The sequence below is a fragment of the Apiospora hydei genome (assembly GCF_038363865.1).
Source record: "Apiospora hydei strain CBS 114990 chromosome Unknown utg000003l_segment0_segment0, whole genome shotgun sequence".
Classification (NCBI taxonomy): domain Eukaryota; kingdom Fungi; phylum Ascomycota; class Sordariomycetes; order Amphisphaeriales; family Apiosporaceae; genus Apiospora; species Apiospora hydei.
In genome coordinates, this window is record NW_027117362.1 from 188,773 (window position 1) to 212,876 (window position 24,104).

At 55.9% G+C, this 24,104-nt stretch overlaps 9 protein-coding genes across 9 annotated transcripts; 2 read left to right on the forward strand and 7 right to left on the reverse strand.

Annotated features, from left to right (window-relative positions):
• Positions 1-1,048: 1,048 nt before the first annotated feature.
• On the forward strand, positions 1,049-1,738 carry PG997_001834 (uncharacterized protein; the record flags this gene model as incomplete). The annotated part of the gene is made up of 3 exons (XM_066806149.1): positions 1,049-1,139; positions 1,189-1,473; positions 1,512-1,738. 3 exons carry the CDS (start codon positions 1,049-1,051, stop codon positions 1,736-1,738), a joined length of 603 nt encoding a protein of 200 aa, XP_066673445.1.
• A 2,403-nt stretch (positions 1,739-4,141) lies between these two features.
• On the reverse strand, positions 4,142-4,342 carry PG997_001835 (uncharacterized protein; the record flags this gene model as incomplete). The annotated part of the gene is made up of 1 exon (XM_066806150.1): positions 4,142-4,342. The coding sequence occupies one exon, from the start codon at positions 4,340-4,342 to the stop codon at positions 4,142-4,144; it is 201 nt and encodes a 66-aa protein (XP_066673446.1).
• A 1,817-nt stretch (positions 4,343-6,159) lies between these two features.
• On the reverse strand, positions 6,160-6,908 carry PG997_001836 (uncharacterized protein; the record flags this gene model as incomplete). The annotated part of the gene is made up of 2 exons (XM_066806151.1): positions 6,160-6,524; positions 6,719-6,908. The coding sequence occupies 2 exons, from the start codon at positions 6,906-6,908 to the stop codon at positions 6,160-6,162; spliced, it is 555 nt and encodes a 184-aa protein (XP_066673447.1).
• A 512-nt stretch (positions 6,909-7,420) lies between these two features.
• On the reverse strand, positions 7,421-7,760 carry PG997_001837 (uncharacterized protein; the record flags this gene model as incomplete). The annotated part of the gene is made up of 2 exons (XM_066806152.1): positions 7,421-7,641; positions 7,673-7,760. 2 exons carry the CDS (start codon positions 7,758-7,760, stop codon positions 7,421-7,423), a joined length of 309 nt encoding a protein of 102 aa, XP_066673448.1.
• A 1,023-nt stretch (positions 7,761-8,783) lies between these two features.
• On the reverse strand, positions 8,784-11,086 carry PG997_001838 (tbc1 domain family member 12; the record flags this gene model as incomplete). Its single annotated transcript, XM_066806153.1, has 2 exons — positions 8,784-9,266; positions 9,332-11,086. 2 exons carry the CDS (start codon positions 11,084-11,086, stop codon positions 8,784-8,786), a joined length of 2,238 nt encoding a protein of 745 aa, XP_066673449.1.
• A 3,423-nt stretch (positions 11,087-14,509) lies between these two features.
• On the reverse strand, positions 14,510-16,256 carry PG997_001839 (uncharacterized protein; the record flags this gene model as incomplete). Its single annotated transcript, XM_066806154.1, has 3 exons — positions 14,510-15,211; positions 15,325-16,151; positions 16,223-16,256. The coding sequence occupies 3 exons, from the start codon at positions 16,254-16,256 to the stop codon at positions 14,510-14,512; spliced, it is 1,563 nt and encodes a 520-aa protein (XP_066673450.1).
• Positions 16,257-17,297: 1,041 nt separating this feature from the next.
• On the reverse strand, positions 17,298-18,577 carry PG997_001840 (uncharacterized protein; the record flags this gene model as incomplete). The annotated part of the gene is made up of 3 exons (XM_066806155.1): positions 17,298-17,525; positions 17,605-18,174; positions 18,560-18,577. The coding sequence occupies 3 exons, from the start codon at positions 18,575-18,577 to the stop codon at positions 17,298-17,300; spliced, it is 816 nt and encodes a 271-aa protein (XP_066673451.1).
• A 464-nt stretch (positions 18,578-19,041) lies between these two features.
• On the reverse strand, positions 19,042-21,267 carry PG997_001841 (eukaryotic translation initiation factor eIF2A-domain-containing protein; the record flags this gene model as incomplete). The annotated part of the gene is made up of 3 exons (XM_066806156.1): positions 19,042-19,625; positions 19,687-20,875; positions 20,932-21,267. 3 exons carry the CDS (start codon positions 21,265-21,267, stop codon positions 19,042-19,044), a joined length of 2,109 nt encoding a protein of 702 aa, XP_066673452.1.
• Positions 21,268-22,143: 876 nt separating this feature from the next.
• On the forward strand, positions 22,144-23,888 carry PG997_001842 (uncharacterized protein; the record flags this gene model as incomplete). The annotated part of the gene is made up of 3 exons (XM_066806157.1): positions 22,144-22,146; positions 22,234-23,763; positions 23,829-23,888. 3 exons carry the CDS (start codon positions 22,144-22,146, stop codon positions 23,886-23,888), a joined length of 1,593 nt encoding a protein of 530 aa, XP_066673453.1.
• Between the last annotated feature and the right edge of the window lie 216 nt (positions 23,889-24,104).

Genomic DNA, 24,104 nt, shown 5'->3' on the forward strand with positions numbered 1-24,104 from the left:
CACAATGGCATAACTGATGCGAATCAAGAGGGGAAGTGTGCCGACTTTGGAAATTTGTTTTACCTATCTGTCGCAATCGTAAAGGGCTACATACCGTCAGGTAGGTCGAGACGTACCAACCAACCAACCCCAAAGAACATAACACCTCACCAACAGTCAGCCATCAATGTACAAAAAGCCCCAAAAGGTGCTTCATAAGAAAATGACACGGCCAAATCATCATCGTTTCCGACCCCTCTGATTCTCCAGGCTCTCCACCTGTTGTAGCACCTGTAATACCCAAGCCTCATACGCCACTTCTGCCACCCTTGCTCTGCCCCCGGGCTGATATTGGAGGGTGGCAGTGCACTCTTATAGCATCTCTCATACATATGCGTATCCCACCGTGGGAGGGCTTAGCATGCGCCTCCCTTTTGAAACAAGTCTGGAGCCATGCCTTTCGTTTTCGATTTCTTCTTCGTCCTCGTCTTCGAGTTCGGCATCCCCTTTTCTCCTCTGGGACAATGAAAACGACTGTTCAACGACACGATACTGCTCTTCCGCGTTTCGCCGTAGATCCTGTTTCGGTGTCGTTGGGAAAAGGAGAAGCGGAAGATGGTACCCACACAATGGTGGTGATGCCATGTGATGACTACTGCTAGTTTCTCCGCGGTGTTGGCGGATAGGCACTCATGATCTCCTGCTTGACTCTTTCCAGATCGGCCAGCAATTCCTCCCTCACGGCCGTAGTAGAGGATGACGGCGCCCTCCCGGCCGCTTCCTGGCTTTTGTCGGTGCCGTTCTCCGCTGCAGCCTGTGCTTGCGTTCTTGCGTGGTGCGGTGACTCGGCAGCCACGCGCCCCTGACCTGTCGCCTGCTTATTCTTTGGCGTCGCGACGACGTCCCTTTGCTTTCTTTTGTAGCAGACATTGCCGATGATGCATGTCTGGTTGATCGCGGCTCGTCTCTCGGCGTCGCTGTTGGTGTCGCCGTGGAAGACGATAAGGTATGAGACGAAGAAGGGGCAGAAGAGGAAGGAGGAGGATACGATGCTGATGCTAATGTTGACATGGATGATTGCCTCGCCAAGCCCGAGGTTGGCCTATCCTGGTTCCGGGGCGGCAGGTCGCGGTTCGGCGACGAAACAAACGACGGCACAGGTGAGTACGTACGCGAAATCGCCATCATGCTGCGGTACCTTCTCGGTAGGTTCACAGGCGACGGTTCCCGGTTCCATTCAACAGGAGTCAGTAAGCGGTCCGACGACCGCGGAGTGGATGAGGGTAGTCGCATGGCAGAGTCTCGACGACTCCCAGTGCTGTGGCGCTGTTTCCGTCGATCTCCACCCCGCGAGGATTCCTCTTGACGTTCCTGGGAAGGGCAGCGGGAGGCAGCGGGTGACGACGGCGCAGCCGCAGAACTCCGAGGGTTGTTCTTGCCGTGATGTCCTTTTCGCCTTTTGGCGGGTGAAGAAGAACCCTCGTGCCATCCCTCGTGAGCTGGCTCGCAGCTTGATAATGAAGCAGCCGCAGATGACGGCCGCATGGCCGAGTCGCAGCGAGTCGCCGTGCTATGTCGTCTTTTGCGCTGCGTCGATGACGAACCCGGGCGGCTGCTGGAAGGCTCATCGTTCTCCGCTGTTTGCCGCGATGCTGCTGACTGCGCCGACAGTGTAGTTGACGAGGCTTGCGAGCCCGACCCCGCTGCCACGACCGTGGACGATCCTATCTCCACGACATCTCCGTCTTCGCCAAAATGAATATGCGTGCCCGAAAAGGGAAGGCTTGCCGAGGGCTGTCGAGCCTTTCGCTGCTGCTTTCGCGTGTGCGCATCCGGCGGCGGCGTGTAGGCTTCTATGTCGTATACATCATGTTTGGGCTTGTCATGAGCTGCTCTAACAGGAAATCGCGACGCCCTGCCCTGGGAGGAAGGGATCGCGGGCCTATCTTGACCACGATAGCAACCCTTGGCGCCCGGTGCAGTATTCGAAGTAGTAGTAGCAGTAGTAGCAGTAGTAGCAGCCGCAGCAGCAGGTACCGGACGTTGGAGAACTGGGTTTGGTGGCGGAACAATGGACGTCACCTGCCGCCGTCGCAGATCATCCACCGACCGACCGAGCGAGGGCGCGCCGATGTACTTGGCGCTCCGGGGCTTCACCGAGTTGGCAAACCGTTGTGGCAGGGCGTATCCGGACCTTGTGGCTACAGTAGCCGGTTCCGTTCTGTTTCCTACTACGTCTGCCTCCTTTTCTGCCTCCTTCCCCTTCCCCTTTTCTTTCCCCTTCTGCTTTTTGCCGTTTCCCTTTTTCTCCACGGCCTTCTTCGACTTCTTCACAGCCGGCCGAGCATCTGTTTCCGCCGCTGCTGCTTCGCATTCGCGGCGTCATGGTCTTTAGGCTGCTTAGACTGACTCGGCGTCAAGTGTGGCTCGCGTCGCCGTTCGTGCCTTCTAGTGGCCCTGTGAGGGCCATTTTCAGAGGCCGAGGACCCTCCGGACAACACAAGGATCGTCTCGGCGACCCCACTCGAAGACCGCGAAGGCCTTGGCTCTGATGCAACGTCGCTGCTCTTTCGCCTCTCTGCCGCCGCGGGCTGGCGCGGCGGTTTCATCGTGGCATTCTTCTTGGCAGAGTTCCCTCGCGACGCGATTCCGGAAAGAGGGGGGAATGGTTTCCTCCCGTTTCGCTTGCTCTTGAAAATCCCACGGCCGCGGCGCCGGCACTGGAGTAATAATTTGAGGAACGAACAGCCCAGACTCGGACCGCGCAGGGGTAGCAGCAGTATGCTGAAAGTCTGGGCGTGGAGTTTGCTCAGGCATCGAGGAACGAGAACCTGGGATGGTTGAGGGCGGGTGGCCCCGGGGACTTGAACGGATATGTAAAGGGGGGGAGTAGGTTGGGCTTCGATTAGCACGGCTGGGGGAGGGTGGTCTTGAGATGGCCATCGGGGTGGGCGGGCGAGAGTCTCGAGCATTTGGTGGCCTGGATGGTAGTTGGGGTAGGCCCGACGATGACGGGCCGGGCTGTGGCAAGTCCGGATCAGACTCATCCATAAACTCGGAAAATCTAATGTTCATGATGTCCTCTCGCGGCGGAGGGCTTGATGCCACGTCTGGGACCTGGCCCGCATGACGCGGCAAGGACTCGCTGGCCTCTGGGATCTCTTCTTCTTGTTGTTGTTGTTGCTGTTCTGCTTCCTCGTCCTCTTCCTCGATTCGCTGATGGTCTTCGGGGCTGGCGTTAGGAGCAGCAGGCTGGGAAGAAGTAGGCGGCGTGGGCAGCTGGGCAGTTTGGTCCAGGCTACTCCGTGGCTGCTTCCGCGTCTGTTTTTCACGACGAAACTGTTCTTCGAGCGAAAGCAGGTCCGCCCTCCCGCGAGTGACTATAGGAGAGTAGGACGGGTCCTTGCGCTTTGCCCTCCGGATGGGGTGGCATTGCGCCGGCGGTGGTATAGTCTTGCGTACAAGGCTCTCCTGAGAGGAGCTGGAGTTGTTGTCCCCTTCTTCCCCATCTGTATCGTCCGTCTCTTCTACCTCCTGCAGCTCAATTGACGGGATTGGGACATCATCGTCCTCACTCTCCTCATCATCATCACTGACGGTCTCCTGCCGCGCTCTAGGCGGAGCCGTCTTGAGCGAAGCAATGTACCGCTCCATCGCCCCGACTACCTGCGGCGCAAAGAGCGACAGGATGTTCTGCTCGAACACCTCGCCGTCGGCAGCTTCGCCTCTCTCGTGTCCGTCGCGATGGACAGCAACGGCGGCAGGGGCGGCATTTCCTACTTGCACCTGGATTGCCCGGACTGCAAGATCCCCCAGACTCTCAGTCAACTGGTTCCTAAAGTCGGCAATCCTCTGGATCAGGTCGCTGGCCATCCAAACGGCAACGGTGTCATCCTTAGCCACCTGCAGCCTCGTTCTGTTGGGCCCGTTGCTGTTGACGAGGCGGTTCTTCCGCCTGTCTCGGCATAGTATGTTCATCTCCTTTCTAGCCTGTATGCCAGCGTCGCCCAGCAGGGGCCGTCTTGGTCAGCCTCAATGGTAGGAAGACTCGATAGGGGCAAGAGACAACGTGGAAAACGAAAGCCAGGGCCAGCCATGGGTGCGACAACAAGGTTTCTCTCGCTGCAGTCTCGTCTTGATGGAAATGTAGGGGTCCGTTGAACTAGCAGAGCGAGGAGATGCTTACTTGGGAAGGCTTGGTGAAGACTGCATGTCCCTCCGTCGTCTTGAAGGTCTCGGCTATGAAGTCCCAAAACGCGCTGTTCTTCTTCGCGTCCACGGGCGACTCGAGCCATTTCCTCTTGTTTTGCAAGCACAGTTGAAGGAACCTGGTCCTCTCCTCTTCATTCGGTAGCTTGGACATGCTTGCACGCCAGCCCTTGTGGCCAGGACTGCCTCTGGAAGGATGGGTGAAGACTGATCAAAAGTGCTGCAAGAGCGTATGGACGAAGAGAATGGGGGTTACCCTGTGAATTACCCTGCAACGAGACTTTCCAGCCCGAGGAGATGGCGATGATCTGGAGAGCACTGGCTCTGGCAGTCAACTGGATCTGTCTCTGTGACGATGGCGAGTGTAGTTGTCTGGACTTGACTATGTTCACAGCACGATAGACTTGTCATTGGCAACTTGAAGTTGAGAGAATCAGAGAATGCACAAACCAGCCAGGTGAGAACAGATTTCTACGACGAGTTGCAGCGGAGAGCAAAATGTGTATCAGGAACAGATAGACCCCTGGGGCAGGGAAACATGGCTTTCAGCACAGATACGCGAGGGCTCAAACCTAGCTACCCTGGAACATTTCCCTTTTCCCCAGATGGCATGCAATACGAAGGACGCGTTGAACGTGGGTGGACAAGAGGGAGGGAGGCAGGGTGGCAGGGAGGGCACGCGACTGATAAACGCGTTGCCCCCCGGAGAGGAGGAGAATTCCTCTCCCTCCCCTCTCTCCGCGGGCGCCATGTTCCTGTTCGTCTCATTGGGTTTTGATCAAGAGGACCTGGGTTGCTTGATTGCTTTTTCTCTCCTTTCAATCTCTGGTTAGCTCCAGGGTAGCTGCACCAGTCCGGTGTGACTGGAATGGGCTTGTGGTAGATCCCTGGGCCATCACGGTTCAAAGGCTCGCCAGTGCGTCGTGGCTGTCTGCCACGAGAAGGGGCTAGCTCTGCGACCTCGGCCATAAGCGAAATATCGAGACAATATAATTGTGTATGAGAATATGCAGCGTGGCCGACGAGGACCAGCCATCCAGTTTTTCCTTTCGCTTTTCTGACTTTGTTTTGCGGCTGCCGGCGTTCGTACCCCAAGAAAAACCGCCGGTTAGCTATCCGGAAATCCTGGCAGGCCTGACAGAGCCATGATTGCTTTTTTTTCGCCTCCCTGACAGCCAACGTCCAGGGTCTTCGGGGCTCGGAATCATCCCACCCACCACGGCAGAACCAACCGGTAAAACAAATTCACAGTCCTTGGGAATCTCCTGTCAAGATATGACAGGATATATGGAAATAAATGGTTCGACTTCCCGTTGACCACGTCTCGATCCGCTGCAAGACGCCATTATGGGAATTTGGGTGGTGGCCAAGCCTGATCTGATCATTCCCCAGGTCGGCGCGATCTATCCATCATCCCTGACGCCATCCCAAGGGCCGAGATCCAGGAACCCCCCGTTTGCCGTTACATGGGACCAGGCGCCTCATCTACCATCTGCTGCAACCCAAGTTGCCAAGCGCGACCTGGGTAGCAAACAACGACGATTTCGATTCCGAATCCAGTCTCGAGTCGTTTGGCTACATAGTTATATTTGAGAATATTCTGTCGAAAGGTGAAATGCCATACAGAACACAAAGGACTTCCAACTGCCATCAGAAGATAGATAGCGTAAATATGTATACTGCACAGAGACACGATCTAGATGGACCGTTCCCCCGCTTACTTACTGCCGAATCGTCCCTTAGCATAGGGCTGGCCGCAGGTTTCGATTGAGTTGCCCGGACGAGTTTTGCTTTTGGATGGACTAGCTTTCAGTGACCCGTCACATCGCCAACTCCCTGCCATAGACCATGCCTGTCCTTGGAAAGCCCTGAATGGCACATGGATCTGCGTGTCCTCCCTCAACACTTTTCTTTCTTACGAATTTAGTCGTTTTTCGTACAGGCTATTCGCATTTGGTATAATCCGCATGATTACTCCGATGAGGAGGTGTCAGTGTCAGCCTCCTCTTTCAGAGCCGTCACCAAAACAGCCGTCCTTCTGATTCCCTTGAACAAGACGCAGATCCATTCGTACTCCTCGGCCCAATCCCTGATCCTCTTCTCCTCCTGCAAACCAACGTGACAGATCCGGAACTCCCGTCTGCCGCCGTCCGTCTCCTGGACTTCCATCGCTTCGGGCACCGCGGACAAGCCCGTGAGCACCTGCAGCTCCTCGGGGCTCGTGATCGCGAATAACCCGCTACTGTTACAGTTGCTGCTACTGTTATTCGCGGCGAAAGAATAAGCGATGACGAAGGGGCACCGACGTTCCCCGGCTCCCCGTCCGTCCCCGCCGCCTCAGCCGGGCCTCTTGTCCATAGTGCATTCTTCTTCGTCTCCTTTGCCGCACTTGTTTCTCTTGTTGAACAGAAAGCATTCGATATGGGGGTCTGCTTGTCGGATTCCGGCCAGCGAGGGTCAATATCCATCCCTCTTGAGATCCGAGATCGTCCTCTCGCCGAGTAGAAAGAGCATGCAGTCCTCGGCAAACTTGCGACGCGCAACATACGGCACCACCGCGACTGTTCCCACCTCTCCTCCCTCCTCCTCCCTCCTCCTCCCTCCTCCACTATGTACTCAATCGCTTTGAGCACAACATCCGCGAGCTCCTCGCAGCGGAACTCGGCGTCGAACGGTGCCAGGTAGTACCTGCCAAACAGCTTATCGTCGACGTCCGCCATCTCGAGGACCACGCACGTCGTATCGTGCCCCTGCCGCTGCCCCTACCGCCGTGCAATAGATCCTCGCAGGCCGCGGCGTCGTACGTGGTCGCCCCCGGTACCGCCCGCCAGTAGAGCCGGAATCAGAGCGAGTGGAACATGTGGTGGCCGGCGCGGTGCTGGACGAAATCGTAGAGCAGGCCCATTGCGCACACCGTCGTCCCCCAGACTGTGTGGGTGCTGTTGTTGCTGATGTGACGAAGAGGACAGCATTGGAAGAAGGCACAGGCATCACAAACGCCTTCGTCGCCATCACGATCTCCGGCTCATTCAGGGGCGACGAAGGGAAAAACATACCCCAACCGACGCGGCGGCGGCTGCGCCACCAGCATCCGCCGCCAACTCGCGCCTTTGCGGGTGAACCTTCGTCTATCCTCCTGTTCCTCTTCGTCTCTCTGCTCCACCTCCTGCTCCTCCCGCACCCGCCTTGCCTCTACCGCGTCGGACAGCGGTGGGCCAACCCGGAGCCCATGTTACGGCATGCATCCCGTCCGCTGCATGAACCGCAGCTCCTCCACGCGCGGCCGCCCCGCCACCGTCCCCGTCCCCGTCCAGGGCATCGTGTAAACCGAGCCCGCCCTTCGCCAGCGGGCCCACGTCTCATCGTCGAAGTCGAAGAAGCAGGGCGAGAACCTGGCCAGGAGCAGCGGGTTCAACAGGGGGGCGCCCTCTCCCACCACCCCCTTCGCCCGAGCTTTCCGGGGTGGGGATTGCCGCGGAAGAACAGGGCCTGCTGTAGCGCCGGCGATCCTGCGCGACGGCGTCGCGCCACGTCGTGTTCACACGCTGGGCCGGGGCGAGCAGGCCGGCCATGTCGACGTGCCGGAGGACGGCCTCGAGCAGCTCCGGGTTGGCGAGAGCTTTAGCGGAGGCTTCACCGCCCGCTTGGGGCGAGGAAGAAGAAACCTAGTCGACTTCCATCTCTTCTAGTGTTCCAAACCCTTTCACGGACAGAGATAGTAGGTGCTTGTAATGATGCAGTAGCCTTTTCATATACAAAATGCCGCCGGGAAATAAGTTCAGTGGTGTGCGTAGGCTGAGCTCAAAGCCGCATATTGAATAAGTGTATGACAACCCGTTCTCGTTGTGGCCTGCCGTGACTACCCGTGGCGCACATCCATCCATCCATCCATCCATTCATCACGGGTGCGAACAAGATCCCCTTCACTAGGTAATCAATGCATGTACATTGGTCCATTTGCGCGCGCGCAAATAATCCTATCAGGTCACACAGCGAGTGCCAAGCCGGGGCGCTATATGCAGGCAACCAACCGACCATCCATTGGTGTCTGAACCGCCGGCTGTAGGAAGTCAAGCCTGGTGGCAGGGCACTTGCATACGAGACAGCGGAGCACCGGCAGGGCGAGAAACCGCGAAACGTAAGGGGGCAGGCGGTCTCACGTTTCTGGTTTAAGACATCAACAAGACAAGTATGATGGCTAGACCCGGGATACCAAACCACGGGCAAGGCGACGTCATCGAGGCTGTCATGGGCCTCCACGTATATATAGTAAAGAACACCGAGAGAGATCACATCAACCAGTCACAGTAAATAAGCAATCAGTAGCAAGACATCAACCAATGATGTGCATCCCTATCCCAAGATAGAAGTATAATTCCATTAAATCCATTAGAGTTTAAGGTGACATTTCGTGGCTCGCTTGCTTGCTATAACACAATATGCAAAGTGTCGTTCGTTGGATTTTTTGCTGTTGTTTTTTCTTGTACGACGAAGGGTAAAAAGTTGCCTTTCCTTCCAACGAGCTTGGTTCTAACTCTTTCATTCCTCTTTCCTTTTCCCCCTTTAGTTCATTTCTCTTTGTTCCCTGTTTCGCTTTATGCCTTGCCGGCACTGCGAACGCGCAACATCCAGTCGTCTCCGCGACCTTGTAATGTCTTGGCGTGGCCTGCCGAGCACACCGCCAAGACCTCCTTCTGGGTCTTGGCAGCAAGCAGACGGCCCTCGTTCTCGAGGAGAAGCGCAACGCCCGCGCGGACGAGCGCGGAGTCGCCTTCGAATACATACACATCCCACAGGCGGCTGCAGTCGTCGAGGGACAGGTGCTGGGTGAACATGGCGGAGAAGAGCTCGGCGAGGTACAACTCGGGGTCGAGCGACAGCTCTTCGCTGGTCAGGTGCGCGTGGAGGCGGGAGCTCTTCTTGGAGAGAGTATCCAACAATAGATTATATGCGCTGTGCTTGGCCCCGTTGTCACAAGCGATGAACGACAGGGGCAAAGGACGGTTCAACATGTTGGCCAAGGCGATGAAGCTGGCCGTGGCCGAGGGCAGGTTGAGCAGGAGAGTGGCGGCAATGGTCTAGAGTCATGTATGTTAGTGTACTGACGATATCAATCATGGGAAGGTAGGAATAGAAAACTTACGTTCATGCCCGAGACATAGCCAATGTCACTTCGGTACATGGCATATGCCTTCAGAACATCAACAAGCGAGTCATGCAGAGGACCGCCGGCTTGGAAGATCTTGAGATCAACCCAGGTGTTGTCCTTGACATCCCGGCGGACCTTGCTGAACCAGCTGTTGCGCCTCTCGTCCTCGGTGGTCGCCTTGCCTTCGGCGATACGCTGCTCCATCTCGTGAGCTCGTGCCAAGGCCGCATGGAAGCTGGTCTCGGTCAGGCCCAGCTCGTTGCCGATGGCCCGGGTCCAGACGGCTCCGCGACTCCGCGGCGCCACTCCTTTCCACCACAGCTCGCGCGTCCGGCGCTCACGGAGAGCCTCCTTCCACCGCGGTAGCACATCCTCCTCCCAGATGCGAAGAGTGTTGCCGGACATGTCGTCCTTGTTCTTTTCCTTTTCCAGCTTGGCGGCAGTGCGGCGCTTGTCGGCTTCGATGCTCTTGACCATCATCCTTTGGTACTCCTTGATATGCTTCTTCTCCTCAGCAGGATCCTTCGGCGGTAACCAAGAAGGGCGCGTGCGTGAGAGCACAGCCTCTTTCTCTTTTGAAATGGGAAGGGGATCGATCATGATGTTCGTCCTGCGTAAGGGTGGGAGCTCGGCCAATGCCGACTTGACACGGGGTTTCGGCGCCGGCCGCGCGACAGAGTTGACACCGTGCTTGTCGAGCTCGGCGGCGTGCTCCTCAAGCTTCTCCGTCAGAGACCTGGCCTCGGCACTCAGCTCCGACAGTGCCGCGTTCCAACTCTTGGCTCTGCCCTTCAGCGGAGACGGGCAGGAGCCGGGGCTCTTGATCGACTCGGCCGAGGAGGCGTCGGACCGCCACGAAGGCGACCGGAGAGATCCTTGCTCAGCGGGAACCAGGGGTGTGCCGTTACCAACACTACGGACGCGCGACTTGGATCTTTCGGGGGATGTGGAGGTCGAGACCGGGCGACTGGGGGTGCGGTCTTCCATGGGCCGGGGAGAAATGGGGACGTTATCGAGAATGAAGCCTTCCGGCACATGATCGTCGTCATCTTGTTCGTCAAACTCCCTTTCCAGCTCTAAGGACGTCTTCTTGGGCTCCTGAGCATGAGCGGACTGCCAGCTTCTCCGGCGCGGAAGAGGACCGACACTGGGGTTGCGCGGGTTCGTTGTGCGCAGAGACAGGTTGGGGCTGGGACTTCGTTGCTGACGGCGGCTGGCGCTGGCTGTGGAGCTGGATCGCACGAGAAGCCCGCGGATAGGGGCCGGGCCGGAATGAGGTTGCGCGCCTAGACCGGACAGGTTGTGTGTGCTGGTATCCCTGAACTGTTGGCCGCGGAAGTTCAGGAAAGGGGGGCGACCCTTGCCCGCGGAGGTGATGTCACGCTGGGGGCGGGCCGGGTTGGGCTGAGCCGGCTGCTGGCGTACTGTGGTGCCTGTGGTTCCGACATGTTTCGTTGAGCGGGAACGAAGGTCGGCGGCATAGGATGCGCTGTACGGGTTGGGGCTGTTCTTGCTTTGGGTGAGGTCACGCGAGTGGGCGGCGTCGACGGTGACGGTATCATCTTCGAGGCCGATTTCTTCAAAGTTGCCGACATCGACCACCTGGTGGTTGTCGTCGTCTGAACCAATGGAAGACCGCAAAGAGGACGCTCTGGACGTCTTGGACGAGATCATACCGGGCGGGGAGCCAGGACTGGGTACGCACAAATCAATCGCTCCGGAAACGGTGTTGTCGGTCTCGTAATTCATTATTATTGCATTTGCTGGCCTTCCGCGGAAAGGCACTGCCAAAAAATTAATGAGGGTATGGATATGTTCCTGTCGTCGTGTTGCTGTGATAGCGCAGATATTGATATTCGGTGTACCTTGCTCGGTGTATTAGATGGTTTTATCGTGACGTATCTGGTGATTAAGTATGTGATTTAGTAGTGTATTGGTTTGTCCTCGTCGTCTCCTAAGCAAATAGAGAACGAGTTGTCGAATGCCCAGCAAAGTCGACTTGGTTGTTGAGTAGAACAGAACAAGGTCGACGTGTGTAAGTGCCTCTGACGTTGGGGTTTCCCAAGCACAGAGAGACCGACGCGGGTGGGTTGAGTTGGATTCGGTGCAACCGGGCCTGCGATGTTTCAACCTTGGTGAAGGTAAAAGAGAACGAATCACAGGAAGTTGATGCGATGCAACGTTTGGACCGAGTGCCGAAAGATGCAGCTGGGCCTGGAGTAGGTGAAGGGCGGGATTTGCAAGAGGAAACCCGGTCCCCTGAAGTGCTGGGCGAGTGAGGCGCGGGAAGTGTCTCAAGATCCTGGACCGAGACCTCAATGCACAGCGGGATTGCCCTGGCAATGGATGCTACACCGCAACCAGCGGGTAACAACAAATAACAATACGATGGTAATACTCGGGAAGAGTAGAAAAGAGGATGGAGATCAGACAGGCAAGGTTCCGATCAATCCGATTGTCCTCGTGTCTCGAGACAGCGCGCCCGCGTTGCTGGCTTGAACTTGGACGGTTGATTGATTGAGCAAATGTCCGAAAGAATGCGGAATCAATCAATCAATGCTGTCCAGGCGGGCGGTTATGCAAGGGAGGGAACTATTTTGGGTCGGGTCGGTGATGCAACGGACCGGCGGGGACCCTTGGTTTTGGGGATGCTTAGCTCTGGCTCTGGCTCTTGCGGGAAAGCAGTAGCGGTAGGTAGCTTGGATGACACAACTTGGCGGGCAGTCCTGGGCTTGAGAGTTCGGGACTTCGAGAAGGCCTGGCACAGCAGAGTTCCAGATTTCCAATATTGTGGTTTGAGTTCGAGGGCGGACTGAGAGCTGGGTCTGGCGGTGCAGCTGGTGCTGGTGATGTGCAGCCTTGTTGTTTCAGAAGGATATGGTGCCGAAAGTTCAGATGAAAGAAGGGGTCTTTTCCAAGTCGCCAAGTCAACTCTAAATCCCCAGGACGTAGAGATAAGGAAGCGGCCGTCGGGGCAATTCAAGGTGAAAAATATCGTTTAACAATCAAAACATTACAGTACAGTCTGCCGGGCCTGTCTCGGTAAGCGACTGGAGAGCGAGAGTTGGCGGAGTTTTTGCAGGCGGCGTAGTCGTCGGTGGTGTGGGCGGCGCTTCGGGCAATGGTGGCAGCGCAGCGTCGACAGTAGTAATTAAGTATTGTTATGGGCGGGCGAAGGCGTAAGGATGTAACGAATGGTCCCAAGTTTAGATCGAATAGATACTCCGTGTGTAGAGAACTAGCAACTATTCTCTCCTTCTGCTCCCCTTACTGCGGCTTGGTTTTTTTTTTCGAAGCGAACGAAAAATAGCAGACGGTAGTTGGCGTGGGGTGGAGTTGGGTGAGATATTAGAGGCTTGTGGTAGTAGCAAGTACGGGCAGTGCAACTGGACCGGCTCCTCTTTCCTGGGGGAGTGGTGTTTTCTGAAACGGAAAGGAGGCTTGACAGGAGGATCCAAGAAGCGACGAAGAGGGTATGCAGGGTTTGCAGGTGATTGTTCAAAAAGCGAGTGTGAATAGGTACAAGTACTTGTTCAAGTATTCTTATAGTAAGCGAGAGTGAGTCGACGAGTCGGTGAGAGACTGGTGAGTTTGATGATAGTGTTGTTTAGCGAGTGTGGTGTGGTGTGTTATGAAAAACGAATGACGATATTGCAGTAAAGAGTGACTGAATCAACGACCGAGGGAAAGCAAGCCAAGCGGGGACGGCAAGGCTTGGACAGGCTTGAAGAGTGGAAGAGAGGTGAGAAAGTTCAAGGTCGAAGGTCGAAGGTCGGAGACGATGATGCTATGCGACGGGAAAGTTGGCTATTAGTTTGTTTTTTCCCAGGAGACCAATGGGCCGTGGCTTGCTTACCGCAATCATTTCCAAGGAAAATCAATCGAGCGTGAGCGAGCGTGTGAGGGCGCGGAGTTGGAGAGCGTCCACTTGGAGTCGACTTCGCAGCCTGTGCTTGCGACTACAACATTACTACTGCATGCTCTACCCAGGAACCGTTGTTACACTGCCCCCTCCCCGGCCCTGTCAATCTGTCTGCCTCCTGCGCGTGCTCAGCCGGGGCCTGGCTTCTGGGGCCTGGGGGTCTGGCTTTGGGCTTCTGGCCTGGCTTCTGCGCAGAATCATTCTGTGCGACTTCTGCTTCTGCAGTGCGCAGTGCTTGCTGACGGACTTCTCCTAGGCAGTGGGCACTAGGCGGCTAACTCCATTTCTTGGCCTGCGCACGTCGACAAAAGGAGAACGAACCGAACTCCCTGCTCCTTGCTTGCTCCTCGTCTCTTCCCCAGCTGCCCAGCGGCCACTGCACTGCTGCCTGTGTTTTTTCCCTTTCCTTCATTTGATTTGATTTGATGGAGATGAGCAGGGTGGGCAGCGACTCCATCTTATTCCCACCATCCAAGTGGCCGCGAACTGGCATCCTAAAGCAATCCCCCCTAAACCGCGTGAGCAGCTAACCGCATCCGGCGAACCGCCATCTCCACCATCATCCCGGGCCAAGATCATGCCAGGCACGCAGCCAATCGAGATGGCGAGGCCAAAGTCCAGCAAAGCTAACCGACCGGAAATTAACAATCAGCTTCTCCTTTTTCGCTTGGCCAGCCCAAGGAATATTCTTGCTCATCCAATCAGAGCGCGCCCGGTCACACTGTGTGCCTGTGGGTGCACACACACACACACAACACACACCTCTTCTCTGCTATTCTTCCTTTTCGAAGAAGGGTGGAAGCCCAAGAACTGTCAGAGTCGAAGCCGGGTGGGAATTATGGGATGGCACCGCACCCAGGCACCGTTGGCTCGAGCAGAGCAAGCGAAGCTTTCAATGGGGTTCTCAAACCGCAGAAAAAGCTTGTTTCCCTCGCAGGAACGCAATTTCACATAAGAAAATAAGATCCGAGATAATTACAGGTAACATTGGAATATAGCTGGCCGGTGCTTCCAATTCTAGATTGCTTCCCTCCCCCTTTTAGTGGCTTGCTGCGGGTAAGCAGCAGAACGCATGCAATTCTGAACCCACGATGCAACCCGAATGCGAAGATATAGAAACCAGCCACTTGTCGCAAGGATCCTAGTTGCGGGTAGATGTGGCATCGATTAGACATTACGCTTTTATGCTGGCAGTCTATATGCTCCTGGCAATTTTGAAGTCATGAATATCGTCTCTTCGCGTCCTTTTTTTAGACCTGGCTGCTGCTGCTGCTGCCAATACCAGCAAAGTCCTCCACGAACGTCCTCCGGATCCCCTCGACCAGCGCGTCCTCCGCCTCGACAGGCACGCCCAGCGCGCCCTGACCCCACGTGATGGTGCCCAGCAGCGGCCCGCCGCGGACGCTGACCAGGTTGAACGCCAACGGGGCACTGACGACGCCGCCGGGCTGCGCGAAGACCATCTGCGTGATCTGGCAGCAGCAACTGCCGCAGCTATTGGTCTCCTGTTTCATCTTATTGTCCTGCCTGTACGAGCTGTTGCTGCTCGCTTCGATATTGTCTTCGTCTTCGTCTTCGCCGCTAGAAGAAAAGATCGTCAGGTTGCTTACCTCGTACGAGCAGTCCCGCCGGCCGCCTAGCTTGCTTTGGATCCATTTCCGGATGCTCGGGGCGTACCGCAGCAGGCCCAGGGGCTGGTCCCGCAGCTGCGCGGCGCTCTCCGCGATGGCTCTCGACAGCGACGAGGCGTTTTCCCACGAATGGGCCGGGAGCCCCGTTGTGGCTCCTTCTTCTGTCTCCTCGACGACGACCGGATGAGTCCCGTAGCAGCCGGACGCGTAGTTGCCCCATTCCTCGCTCGGGTGACCGATGGCAGCCCGCATGCTGATGGCGGTCTGCGACACAAAGTTGGTGGCCTTGGCGTTTGTGATGTGCTTGCTCAGGGCGCGGACCTGAAGAAATATCAACATGAGCAGGTGAACTAACTGATTTTGGGCTCGTTCCCAGCGACTGCCTTTAATTCAGGCTTTAGCTGGGTAGGACTGGATGTGAAGGTGTGACTTACAATCAACTGGTGAATAGTGCCAGTGAGCTTAGTATCGTGAGCCCGAGAAACCCGGATAGCAGCAGCTACCTGGGCATCTTTGATAGCAAACATCTTGACGCGACTACGATGCGCACCGGGCTCGAAGAAGACATCACTGCCCGTCCAGGTGCCTTCATCGACCTTGGCAGCATTCGCCTGTAGCCCCAGCCAGCCCGCCACAAACTTAGGCAGCAACACGGCCAGCAACGGCCCCAGCAGGAACGACCAGGAAATGGGAAGACGCCCGGGTACGTCGAACGGATCCGGCAACGTGAACTCGGGCACGGTAAGTACTGTCTCTACCTTGGCCGTCTTTCGTTGCCGCCGCAGACCATCAAGAAACGCACGGTGGAACGCAAGAGCCGCCGGCCCATCCCCGATGATATGCGAGTACACGAACGCGACGAAGCAGCGGCCCGGCGCAATCGGATACACCACGACCCTCCAGGGCGGGATCGACGCGATGGAGTTCGGCCTGTCCACCAGGGACTCGAGGATCTGCTCCATCCATTGTTGATCGTCGCCATCGCCCGATCTGGCGGTGGGGCAATCGACAACACTCAAATGGTTCTCGAGATCCAGGCTCGTGACGCGCTCGAAGAAGGGCTTCTCCGTCGCCGCATCGCGGGTCACGATCTTGAGGTACGGGAACTTGTCGACGCAGTGCCTGAGCGGGCCCGCGAAAGTCTGGAGGGATTGGACATCGACCTCCTCGGCGCCTTCTCCGAACTCGTAGATTGCGCCTACGACGATGTTGTTGTAGAAGCCGAGGTCTTCTCGCGAGATCATGCGTCGCTCGCTAGGGCCTGGGTTGTTGTGGTTAGGTGATCAGCATGTCCCAAGGTAACTAGCGTAGAGTGTCTGGAAATGAACTTACTTGCATAGCGCAGGAACAATTCCTCCTGACTCATGTTTGTCTACTTATCCAATAGCACGGGAATCTGGGCTGCTCAGTTAGCTTGATATCGCAAAGTCACACGAGAAAGCTCACGGGGGATCCCCTACTTACATGTTCGCGTTTGATTCCAGATTTAGTAAGTTGCTTGCTAGATTGGTATGCATGGATGAGTGGTGTTGCTAAGGACAGCTTGAGGACGGACACCTTTAATTGATTATGTACACCCTACAGACACTTACTAAGTTAAATGTGACCAGATATGTTGACGATCGTTTTCTACTTACCAGAATTAGGACATACCTCCCTGGCGACCTACGATTGTCCGTGTTCCCGAGCCCGATCCCGAACGATGCGGTATATCAAATGTATTCAGCCAACGTATCGATAACGACCCCGGTCCCCGGCGGACTGGGAAGAAGGATGCCGACGGCACATTAGCGAAATGAGCGGGCGTCTTAGTGCAGAACCATACGAGAAGCACTACTGTACAAATCGAGGCAGGTCTCGGAGGCCTCGGATCAAAATAAAAAATTCCATACTGAAGTGAGGCTACTTGCCTCGACCAGGTAAAAATAGAATATGCAAGAGCTCGCTTGCAGTCAAGCTCTCCGGTACTAGCGTGTGTATAATCATCGTTGATCCATTGGCTTGCTCTAGAGATATACACACGCCCTCAAATGTTACGAGATATCCCGTTGATGGCGACAACGCTGCCCCCACCATATCGTGTCATCCTGTATAGACTAGGGAATAACCAATACCGTGGTATAATGTTTATTTAATTAGGAATATAATAATTATTATTATTAGGTAATACGGATAATAAATAATTAAGCCAGTCAATTGCTTATTGTAAAGATAAGAAATTATACTACCTAGGTATCATGCCAAGGGCAGCGTTGTCGCCATTAAGGGGATACAAGCAAACCAGCGCCAATGTCCCGCTCTGTCCCTAACTTAACCGCAGTCCGATTATGCTTAGGTAACCATCAAACATACGCATGTAAAGGCGGCAATAGCCTCCTCAATGAATCCGGCGGGCCCAGCCACTTCTCTATGCGCTGTCCCATCCAAATCCCATATCTCTGCGCCTTCTCCCCACAACCTTGCCAAAGCCGTTATAAGTCCAGATACCTGACAAGCCGGCCAGCACCAAGAACAGCAACCCCAGATACGCGACTAGGCTCAGGAATGCATCCAGCCGCTGTCCCATGGTGGCCTGGCGGGACACCAGCCGTCCGGCGCGGGCCAGTTGTCGTTTCCAGAACGACGGCTTTCCGCTCTGTAGCACAGGACGTGTGTAAGTAAGTATCATGTAAGTGATTGGGGGATAGGTAGATAGATGAATAGAGAAAACCAACCTGTATGAAATTAAACACATCCAACGCCAACATCTCCACCTCCGTCTCGGTGACCATTCTCGTATACCGCGCCCCCGTAGCCGCCGTCGTCTCCGTCTCCTTCTCCTTCTCACCCCCATCCTCACCACCACCACCACCCTTCCTCTTCCCATCCTTATCCCCTCCCCTCCCCGCCGAAGAAGCATCCCTATCCCTCCCCGACCCCAACTTCGCCCTGAACCCCTCCACCAGCTCCTCGAGCGCCAAATCCATAAACTCCGCCCCCGACCACAGGAACCGGTCCGCGCGCCCCGGGTCGACGCCGCGGTACGTAAAGTACCCGCCCAGCCAGAGCCGGACGTAGTTGGGCGGGCTCTCCGCCGTCGGGAGCCGGTCCCTTATGAGATGCCGGAGGCCGGCCTCGGTGTAGAGGGAGCTCGAGCTCCCTCCTCCTCCTCGGTCGGGTCGTGTTCGGATGCTGTTGGCGATGCTGGCGGAGGTGGAGGTGGAGTTGGTGCCTTTTCTACTTCTCCGTCTTGGTAGTCCATTCTCCCCCCGTTTCGTCTCTCCCCGGAAAGAAAAGGCCCTTTTCTATTCGGAAGGTAGTAGGGAATCAGGCAATGTGTGTACGTGTGTGTATAGAAGGGTGTACGTATGTATGTGTTGCCGTACTTTCGTCCTTGTCCTCCTCAGAGCGCTCCGTTGTGTTGATTGATCATTACTTCGGCAACAGTGATAAAAGCAATACTGATGGCTCCCAAGTACTAGATGCAGAATGCAATTTGACTGGAAGCTAGGGATGCGCTGCTATGACAATGACCATTAAGTACATGCGAATATGTAAATAATGGCCACGCCGCACGGTGTATGCATTCGGACAAAGAAAGAAAGCATCGTTGTGGTTTCTATTTGAGTCTGGCTCTGACGAAGCAGAGAGGGAGGGTAGGGAGACAAAGAAGATCTATCAACAGCATACCATCAACCCATAGGCCATTAATTGAGCTTTAGGCATCTACCGATACGTGTTACCGCAAATAACCAACATCTCCCACACTCATGAACCAGTTCGAAGGGTAAGGAAGAGCAAGACGATGATAAATCTGCCAATCTGAATAACACAAGTCACCTGAGACTGGAACTTACCTACACACATTCCAATAACACGCCAGTAACTCCTAGAGAAGAGATTCTATACTTTGAACCAGAGAAAGGAGATACGATGGCGGCTAGAAAAAGGTCGAATCAATTGGGAGTAATCACTGAAGGCACGAGATAGAGAAGATGGAGGTATTGCTGTGTAGCTCTCGTGTCATTTTTGTACGTCCGGTGAAAATCATTATATGCCCATACACAAACGCCTCATGCTGCCATTGCGCTCTCCCTCCGCGTGTGGTACATGGGACACCGTTCCTCATCATATCGCTGAAGCACATTCCTCTCCGAAGATGGTCAAATCCACTACTGCACGATCTCTTCCGTCTCCTCGAGGACCTCCTCAACAATCTCCTCGATAACCTCACCCTCGGCATCCTCGCCCTTGGCGGCAGCCTCGGCAGGCTTGGACAGGCCAAGCTCTTCGCGCTCCCACTCGAGCTCCTCCTCGACGCTCTGGCGCCATGCGTACCACTCATCCAGCATGCGGCGGCGTTCCTCGACAACAGCCTGGTCAGCTCCGGCCACACGCTCGGCGTCTTCCTGCTCGAAGGTCTTGGAGTACTCGCGGAGGTTCTTGCGGATCTGCTTCTGCTCCTCCTTGGTAAGCAGGGTAGCGGGGCGAGGTCGCCAGGCCCACTGCTTGAACTTCTCCAGGGGCTCTTCCCGCAGCTGCTCTCCCTTGAAGTCGTAGATGTGGTATCCGTTCTCCATAGCGTGCTTCCAAGCCGATGCCCAAGATGTCACAAAGCGACCAGAGGGGTCCCACTGCACATCTGTGACACCGTAGTGGTCGGAAATGTTCATGAGCTGCAGGTTGGCAGTCAGGTCCTTGTCGCTCTCGGGCTTCTCGCCTTCAAAGTCCATATCGTAGAACTCAAGATCCGAGCCTTGCTGGTTGGCAATGGTGGCAACGACCACGAAACGACCACGGGGGAGACCAGTAGATACTGTTGCTGTTCTTCTTCTCCAGGGTGCGGAGATGCTTGAAGTTGCCCACAACGTTGCCCTTGACCTTCTCGGGGCAGAAGAACGCGACAGAGGTCTTGGGGGGAACGGCAGTCTGGCCGACGGGCTCGGTAGTAGTGATGATGACGAAGCGATCGCCCTTGGGTTCCCAAGCGAAGTTGATGACAGTATCCTTGATAGTGTCGACCACTTCGACCGGGACACCCTTCTCCCTGACGCGGAAGATCTCAAGCGTTGTGGCTTGCGACTTCTTGGACTTGGAGTGACGATCGACCTTGACGGCCAGGTAGGTTCCGTCGGATTGCCAGTGCAGCTTAGCATCGCTGACACTGAAGAGGTTGAGGGAACGGACAACCTCCTTGGAGGGGATGCTCATCAAGCCGACCTTGGCGGGGTTGCTGCCCAGTTCCGGTGTCCAGTAGCAGAAAAGCTGCTCGTATGACTTGTTGCCATCTCTTTGAACGGTGGCAGGGGCCCACTCGAAGTCCATAACACCCTCGATCTTGATCGTGGTCTTGTCAAGCAGAGTCATGCGGGGGAGCTCGTAGACGGAGATGGACTGGCCTTGGGTGAGTCTGGCAACGTACTTGTCGTCGGCAGACCACTTGAAGGCAGGCCAGGGGAACTTAGGGGGAGCCTTGAGGGGCTGACCATCGGGACCGGTAGTAGGAAGGTCGAGGTTGGCGAAGGAACGCAGGGGCTTGCCGGTCTCGACTTCCCAGATGACGTAGTTCTTGCCATCGTCGTCAGCAGCCAGTTGAGGGTGGCCCTCGTCGGGAATAGAGATGGGACGGTTGGACCAGGTCACGACGTATTTCTCGCCGGGGGAGAAGTCGAGCATGTTAACGAAGGGGTGGGCGAATCGCCTCTGGCGCGTCCAAGAGGGACCGCCCCAGAGCTGAACACCTTGCTGATGGACCGAAGTCAGGAAAGTACCGAGCGGCGACCATTGAATGAAGCTCTCAGTCCAGTGTTGGCGGTCGACGACGTTCTCGGGGGTATCCTTCTCGTTGTTCCAGAAGACACCGACGGTCTCTCCACGGTACATGGCGAACTGATCACGGCCACGGCCGGAGGGATCGGCCAACCAAGAGCGCATGTGTTCCTTCTCCTTGAACTCCTCAATGACGGGGGTTGGTACTCCTCCTCGACACGGCCCTCGCGGCCGAACCTCTCAATGTCGGTCATCTTGTTGACGCGCAGTGTGTGCTTCTTATCGAGGGGAACCAGGTCAAGCTGGCGGACGGCGGCGGCGGCCTCGGCGGCTGTGGAGTACTCGACGAAGGCAAAGCGCATAGACTTGCCATCGTCGCCCATGGGCATGAAGATGCTCTCCTCCTTGGTGTTGCCGACCGACTTCAGCTTCTTCAGCAAGAACTTGACGAGCTTGGGCTTCTGCTCCTCGGTGACTTCGGGGAGGCCATCGATGACCACAAAGGTGTCGAAACCCTGCTCGAGCTGGACCTCATACTTCTCTCTCAGGTCGGAGAGATCAATCTCGTTCTCATCGTAATCGTCTTCGTCGACATCTGCATCGCGCAGATGATCAAATGAGGGCGCCATGTTGGGTGGTTTGGCTCAAGTGCTGGCTTGAGATCCGATTTGGCTGTTTGGGATGTGCAGGCGAATTGGGTGTAAAAGTTGGATTTTTGCTGTTTCCTTGTGGGGGTGAGGGAAGTAGCAGATTTGCCCCGCGCCAGTAATCGATACCAAGACAAGAAGGTACTGTAAAAAAAAGACACGGGAAAAGTTAGAAAAAGTTTCAGCTGGACCAAGGTTTCTGGCTTCCTTCACAGCGCCAGACCAACAACGTGAACTTACAAGATATTATCGCTATTAAAAGTACAGTAGGCGAATGCTGCTGCTGTCGGCGTCGTACTCTGCTTCAGGTTCGCGATGGCCCGTTTTTGCGCTGTACCTTAGAAATTATCAGGTGGAGAGGCGAGCAATTGTGTGGCGGCCAAATTGAAACCCCGTGACCCGAGCCCCGCGAGTGAGTGTGAGCGTGGAAGTGACTCAGTGACATCTCCCGCTAGGTACCGTTTTACTGCCTGTGCTCACCGAGAGCAATGGATGGAAGCTCACCGTAGCCTGCCCCCTACTGCCGGGCTTCTAGGCGGGTACCTCCTCTACCCAAGCACCCGCCAGCTGGAGGTACAGGCGGTATGGCCGGGTTTACGGGCTAGCTGTCACTCTGATAGCAGATAGCCTACCCCCCTTTAGGTGCCTACCTCATTCCTGTAGGCGACCAATAAATTGTCCCGCACTTGGTCCCCCGCCAAGCAAAAAAGTTCTGGGTTGGCAAGTGGGTAGCAAAGGAAGCTATTGTTGGTGATCGAACAACATCCAAGTTGACATAGCCATCCCACCGACACCTCTTGACTACGTGTGAACTTGCTGCTACCGTCTTGTTCCTTTGACTTCAAAGTAGCCGCGAGAATGGTAAGCAAACCCATTGCCTTTCTTCCTTTCCTCCTGGCCCTGCCCTGCATGCACGCATCTGCTGACTTATCGTGTCTGTTTACGTAGTCGTCCTTCAGCCCAACCCAGATCTTCGAGGAGGGCACCACCGAGGAGAAGGGTGAGAATGCCCGTCTCTCCGCCTTCGTCGGCGCCATTGCCGTCGGCGACCTGGTCAAGAGCACACTCGGCCCCAAGGGCATGGACAAGATCCTGCAGTCCGCCTCCACCGCCGAGATCATGGTGACCAACGACGGCGCCACCATCCTCAAGGCCATCGCCCTCGACAACGCCGCCGCCAAGGTCCTCGTCAACATCTCCAAGGTCCAGGACGACGAGGTCGGCGACGGCACCACCTCCGTCACCGTCCTCGCCGCCGAGCTGCTGCGCGAGGCCGAGCAGCTCGTCAACAAGAAGATCCACCCCCAGACCATCATCGAGGGCTACCGGATAGCCAGCCAAGCCGCCCTCCAGGCCCTCGAGCAGTCCTCCGTCGACCACAGCAAGAACCCCGAGGCCTTCAAGAAGGACCTCCTCGCCATTGCCCGCACCACCCTCAGCTCCAAGGTCCTCGCCCAGGACCGCGACCTGTTCGCCAAGCTGGCCGTCGACGCCGTCCTGCGCCTCAAGGGCTCCGCCGACCTCAGCCACATCCAGATCATCAAGAAGCCCGGCGGCAAGCTGAGCGACTCATACTTGGACGAGGGTTTCATTCTCGACAAGAAGATTGGTGTCAACCAGCCCAAGCGCCTCGAGAAGGCCAAGATTCTGGTCGCCAACACCACCATGGACACAGACAAGGTCAAGATCTTTGGCGCACGCGTCAAGGTCGGCTCCACAAGCAAGCTGGCCGAGATCGAGAAGGCTGAGAAGGACAAGATGAAGGCCAAGGTCGAGAAGATCAAGGCCCACGGCATCAACTGCTTCATCAACAGACAGCTCATCTACAACTGGCCCGAGCAGCTGTTCACCGACGCCGGCATCATGTCGATAGAGCACGCAGACTTCGATGGTATTGAGCGGTTGGCTCTGGTTACGGGTGGTGAAATCACATCTACTTTCGATAGCCCCGAAGGTATCAAGCTCGGCCACTGCGACGTGATTGAGGAGGTTATCATTGGCGAGGATACTCTGATCCGATTCTCCGGTGCTGCGGCTGGCGAAGCTTGCACAATCGTTCTGCGTGGTGCCACTGACCAGCTGCTCGACGAAGCCGACCGCTCCCTTCACGATGCCCTGGCCGTGCTCTCGCAGACCGTCAGGGAGCCCCGTACTACCCTCGGCGGTGGCTGCGCTGAGATGGTGATGGCCAAGGCCGTTGAGGGTGCCGCTACCCGGGTCGAGGGTAAGAAGCAGATGGCTGTTGCCTCGTTCGCCACAGCTCTGCGACAGCTGCCTACCATTCTGGCCGACAACGCCGGTCTGGACTCGAGTGACCTGGTCGCCAGACTCCGAAAGGCCATCTACGATGGTATGTCCACGTACGGTCTGGACCTGATGACGCCTGGTGGTGGTATTACCGACATGCGGGATCTCGGTGTAATTGAGAGCTACAAGCTGAAGAAGGCCGTTGTTTCGTCAGCAAGCGAAGCTGCCGAGGTAAGTTTCCCCCTCCCTTCTACACCCCCAATTTGAAAGCATGAACTAACTTGGTTTTTCTCTAGCTGCTGCTGCGTGTGGACGATATTATTCGGGCCGCACCGCGGAGGCGCGATCGGATGTAAATATAAAGTTGAAAAGGAGGCTGGCATACATTAGTTAGAATGGATGTAACACGTTGATGATTTGTTATACCCATGTAATGATCATGAATAGAGAGTGTGCCTGTAACAATATGGGTGCCGTATGAAAAGCCTCTCAACATTATATTGAAACATCAATGTCATTCTCCAGGTCCCAAGATACTGATGTGAATGATTGATTGCATGGTGCCTTTTCGT